General features: G+C 34.0%; 1 protein-coding gene across 1 annotated transcript in view; it reads left to right on the top strand.

The window, feature by feature from the left end:
* The window catches only part of PURG (purine rich element binding protein G), a 36,618-nt gene extending 31,254 nt beyond the window's left edge, over nucleotides 1-5,364 (top strand). The window contains 2 exon segments of the mRNA XM_075556719.1: nucleotides 4,495-4,546; nucleotides 4,549-5,364. Coding sequence (XP_075412834.1) covers nucleotides 4,495-4,546; nucleotides 4,549-4,598 — 102 coding nt within the window. The 3' untranslated portion in view covers nucleotides 4,599-5,364.
* Nucleotides 5,365-6,000: the final 636 nt, after the last annotated feature.

Here is a 6,000-nt window from a genome sequence, read left to right on the forward strand (position 1 = left end):
AGATTATATAACAGTGGGTAATGGGAGGTGATCGCCTACAGAGCACTGAAGCAATGTAGGATCTTTACAAACCCTGCGTAACTTCACCACTGCCCCTGCAGCTCATTACCGCCATTCCCCTTTCTTCATGGAGGGGCCGGGAGAAGATTATTATAATGAGGTGTAAGTCATTTTTGAGGGGGGAAAAAACCAAAACTTTAAAAGTGTCATGGAAGAGCTGAGTGACAGAAAAATAATTATTATGGTGGGAGCGGTTCTAGTATTACGTCAATACTACATGGTCAAGGATAATACAATTTGACCAGCGTTTACCAAGTTAAAACCATGCATTAGTAAGATTGTGGAGTCTATGGCCCTTGGAAGCATCCCGTAAGTGCAAGTTGAAGTATATATATCATACGCTGGAGTTTCCACACTTCACTTTACAACTTCTCTTAATCTGAATGTCAATGTTTATTTGAAATATCTCTCTCAAGAGTATTAAAAGTTTAAACCACCCATGATAATTATTTACCAACAAATAATGTCTTCATACTAAAAAATTCTGAAAAGGTTAATTAAATAGAATGAATATCTTTCCCTTCTGTGACTAACCTATGAATAAGTGGTGTAAGGCTTATTATCAGTGATTTTGATGGACTTTTTATTTTACTCGTGTATTAAAAGTATATTAATTATGTCAGAGAGTTAGGATGCCAATTCATTCTACAACTCCAAAGGATAAAGAATTTACATAATTGGTTGTTTCTTTCATAGACTTTTCTATAGTCGTTCTTACACCCAAGATTGAGATTCTCAAACTGTAGGAATAAGCAGGGATCCTATTTTGGTTGTCTTTTCCTGTCCCGGGGCTATGAACTAACGCTCATTTTAACATTAGCACTTTTATTGTATTTGTACTAGTATTTCCCCCAAATTCAATGGGACGTTACACCAGGTTTTAACTGGTGGTGTCATAGAACACAGATAATCTGTCACTGAGAATCTCTCTCCTCGGAACAGCACCTTGTTTTTGTTTTCGATTTTTGGTGTCCGTTTATAATGAAGCAACTCTGGTTTATCTTCTTCATAGAGTGCAGAAACACGAGAATTATTAAAAATTAGTATGCATTCCATTTATTTGAAGAATTTATACTAATGTAATTGTTATGTGATAGAGATTATAATTTTTATTCTTACCTTGACTTACAAAATTCAGTAATATGGAGAACTTCTCTACAGTTGCTTATTATTTTATTTGTTTCATATATTAGTGTTTTTATCGCTAATACCTTTTGTCCTTACATTATCAGTATGCATTTCCATTTAGTGTTTCTGTTTGGAATAAAGAGGTAAAAGCATGAAAATTAATAACCCAGGCATGAAACATGTTAGTGATACTTAATAGAAGTAAACAGTACAGGTGAGGAAATTCAGTACTTACTACTGCTTTCAAAGCTTTGTTATAACATTTATTGTCGCTTCATTAATTGAGGAGATTAAGCAAATATACTACATAGGATAACTTAACCAGTTTTTTACATGAAGCATATGACTTTTCTCCGTTGTCTAGCAAAAGTCATAAAATTTACATAAATGAACTCACACAATGCTTTCAGATTAGAGGAATGCTTTGGCTATACTTGGATTTGAATCATCATAATGATCAAGATTCATAACAGTTGCTTAATTTTTTTTTTAAAAAGCTATGCTATCTTGAGAAAGTTATAACTCATCTGGTTATATTTGTGCTGTTTGTGAGCCTGTACTATGTTAATAAGATAAAGGTAAAACTATATGTACGTAGATTTCAAAAAATAGCATGGTGTACATTGTAGAAAAATACTTGATAACTCGTGGCACTTTGGTAAAGAAATGTGCAATTATAAAGGTTTATACCATTTTTTAAATTTTAATTTTCAGGAATTACTCTTCTAAGGCTTTAGATTAAAAACCAAACTCAATTTTTTAAGATGAGCACTTTTTCCTATTGATAGGTATTTTTTGTTTCCTACTTCTGTGGCATATTTATATTAGACCATCTTTGCCACGAGTTTTAGCTTTTCTCCTCAACCCTAACCTCAAAAAACTAATTTTCAGGAGTTCTTTCAGTTAATCCACTGGTAGTCAGAATCATGATTCATCCTAAAATCTGGAGCTGCCAAGACAAACAAAGAGAATGGCAAGCTCTACAAGATACAGAACTCCATGTGGTTATGATCATTGTGGATTGGGTTACCAATATTATTCTGTGATACACCCATGGGTAGGAAAAGCAACGTGAAAACTACTATAAATGCTTTAACATAAGATGCTGACATCAATATAGATTATGCATAAGCTGTTGCAATAAAAGATATTCATTGTACCTGTATCTAAAGATTTATTTTAGATTTTTTTCTGGCCTATCTGATTAAAGGCCGCACAATCATTTCAATGTGAAGACAACAGAATACATGGGTGAATTAAATGGTAACTTGTTGTTCCCAAGGGATTAAATATCCTGTTGAACTTTTTGAAAGGCACTGGGGACTGTAAGTAATGGTACAATGTAGATTCTTCACAAGCAACAAGCAAGTCTTATGTATAAATAATGGCATTTAGAAGTTATATACATCTTTCCCTTTCCCCACAAAAAGCTAATTATTAAATTGATATGACATTTTTTAATGATGTGAAATAAGACCTACAAGAGAAAGCTACTAAGAATAGAACCCCATAAATTGTCAAACTTCTGATCATGTTGAGTTTGTTATAAAGCCTTAAAGTATTTTAGTGAAAAATGAATTACCTAGCAAAGAAGGCACTTTATTACCTTGACCTTTGTGTGTATAGAATATGTCTAAAATCCCCTCAAATATCTTTATTTTTTTTATAATTTTTCCTGCTTATCTTTTTTTCCTAAAGTCTCTTATAGTATCATATAATTCAAGCTAAGGTAATAATTTAAACTATTTTAATAGCAGAAGAGCGTGTAGATAACATAACCAATAATCAATACAGAAAAAAAACTAGATTAACAGAAGTATATGTGGTGATCATAAACTATGAGTCTAAATATTATAAAATCATTTGAGGCTTTAAAATGTCATAAAATTTCAAGGCTTTTTCAATGTTAACATTTTTAGACCTATTTTTAAATCTAATTTTTGATTGGCACTGCCTAGTCTTGAAATGTTGATCAAACATAAGAGCCATCAAATTATTAAGCTACTTACTCATATTTACTCAATTTTTATTTAAGTTCAGGCTCTTGTTTTTGTTTTTAATATGGCTCTATTACATTAAGTAGTCCGTTTTCTTCTGTGTTCAAATCAGCCACGCCAAATGAATTGTCAGATTTAAGTCAGCACTGTGGATGTGCTGATATGTACAGCTGTTTCGTATGAAGAAAATTAGTAATTGATATATACAGTGAATTTGATTTAACAGAAAAAGCAGGAATCATTTTTTGCGTATGTGCAAATTTTAGGTTCAGCACTTTCAAGTTACCATTTATCTTTCTTTTTAACATGTAAAAGGATATGCTAACTTTATCCAAGAATGTTTTTCAGCAGAAAAACATTTTCTAGCAGAAAAAACTTTATTTTCCTTTTTGTTTGGGAGCAATTGGTTTTTTAAATTCTATTATGTAACTTACTACCTTTAACCTCTTTCTTTCACAAGTTCTATATGCTTTACTGAGTGTAAATGTAGCTCCATCGACAATCACCATCATAGGGAATAGAAGAGTCAAGTTTATCAGAAGTCTACCATAGCAAAGGGAGACTCCAGACATGCCAAGTCTTTGGTTTGTTTTCTTTTCAAAGTAAGATATATTAGCCCAAAGGTGTGTTAATGTCAAGGCATGAACAATCTTAAATGTAGATCTATTGAGTATTTTGTGATGCTGAGTAAACAGATTTTTCTCAAATCTCTGTGATGCTAAATATTTTCCTTAGAAAGTTTTGTTCAGTGTTAGATTGTCGTTCTGAAAGGTGTTGGTCCTAGTGGGATTTTTAAAAACTGGGGAAATAAGCGCATGTATTACAAGTATAGAAATGGTGATCTAATTGTAAGCTAACCGTATAGTACCGACTCTATTTTCAAAAAAGGTTTTGCTGTTAAATATATATACCATTAAATTGCTGCTGTACTGTAATTGAGTACTTTTCCTAAAGAACCCTGTTATCACTATCCCAGAACTAGAAGTTGGGCAGATATATGATTAGTTCATATGTCTGCATAGATGCTTCAAGGTATATTCTTCTCTTGGTGAGTAAAAATATATTTTCCTTGGCATCAGCGCATTGAGATCTGAATATACCTGTATCTATTCTTATTGTACATTTCTTATACAGTATCCTCTAATATGCCCAAATTGGACTAGGCTCAACTTGAAATTGAGGGTTTGTTACATGCTTTCTAACAGAAAGGTTTTCACTGATGTTCGACATGGGTTTATACTGTGAAAAATAGTAAAACTCCCTTTTAAATTTCCTCTTTGCTAAATTTAAATTAATATTTTTTCTTTAGCTCACAATTTACCCTAAATCCAGAGAGAATATCAACCCTTTTCACTGTTGTCAAACCAGCATAAGGAACAGCCCTATGACACTACAAACCCAGTTGAGGAATAAGGACTAAGTCTCTTTTGTCATACTCCAGAATAGAGGCATTCGGTGAAAGAAATGAACTGAAGTTCATCATGAATGCAAGGCTTCTGTACTTGACATTCCTCCACGGAAGGGAAGACAAGTATCAACGCCATTGGCATCCTTTCAAACTGTCCTGACGTGGAATGCCTTCCACCACACTGGAGTACTGCTTGACTTGATCAGGTTTTTTGTTCTCTATGAGTTAACCAAACCTTTCCATTTCTACCATTTGTCAGCATTGAGGCAGAGAGACAAAAACACTCGAAAATACTTTCTTAAGAGATCATGTAACTCTATAACTCTGAATTTAAAAATTGAAGGGAGGTGGTTAATTTCAACCCTCTTACAATACACATGTTTTAAAATCTGTAACTGCTTTAGTGTTAACAGGGTACGAGGCGTTCTTTTGTCCTGTATTGTATTTAAAAGGTTCTCATTGATTGGTGATTGTATTGTACTGTATGAAAAGTAAATCATAAATTGCCTTGTATTGTTTATAATGGACCATACCATGTATTATTTCAGTTTTCATGTTCCAAGTTTTTCAATGATGCATGTTAACAGTTAGGTCCTAAAATTCTGTGGTGCTAATTCTTCCATACCCAAGGGTGCTTTTGTGGATGCTAACTGCCTACATGCTGAACAAAGCTTGAAGTTTAACCCTTTCCTCCCATTCTCTGTTTCTATGAAGTAAAATAAAATAACTTGAATTTGTCTCAAAGTATCACTGACAATCTAATAAACTGGTTTATATGTGTGATTAGTGTGGATTCTTGATTATTCTTCTCAGGAAGATGCTCAGTTCCAGTGGACCCTCAGTTGGGACCATGTACTCATTTAGTTATTCTACGTGTGCCCCCCAATTTTTTTCTTTTTTAATAATTTTATTGGGGGCTCGTACAACTCTTATCACAATCTATACATACATCAATTGTGTAAAGCACATCTGTACATTCATTACCCTCATCATTCTCAAAACATTTGCTCTCCACATAAGCCCCTGGCATCAGCTCCTCATTTCCTCCTCCCTCCCCACTCCCCACTCTCATGAACCCTTGATAATTTATAAATTATTATTTTGTCATATCTTACACTGTCCAACGTCTCCCTTCACCCACTTTTCTGTTGTCCATCCCCCAGGGAGGAGGTTACATGTAGATCCTTGTAATTGGGTCCCCCTTGCTAGCCCACCCTCCCTGGTATCGCCACTCTCACCTCTGGTCCTGAAAGGGATCATCCGTCCTGGATTCCCTGTGTTTCCAGTTGTGCCCCCAAATTTGTGGTCTTTCAAAAATTTAAATCCAGTTGGCCTGGTATCTAAAATCAGGTTTGCTTAGGTAGGGTCCATAGTCCAATCAGATCTGTCAACAAGTAAGTTGAAAAG

Source organism: Tenrec ecaudatus, chromosome 8, assembly GCF_050624435.1.
Source record: "Tenrec ecaudatus isolate mTenEca1 chromosome 8, mTenEca1.hap1, whole genome shotgun sequence".
NCBI classification, from domain to species: Eukaryota; Metazoa; Chordata; class Mammalia; order Afrosoricida; family Tenrecidae; genus Tenrec; species Tenrec ecaudatus.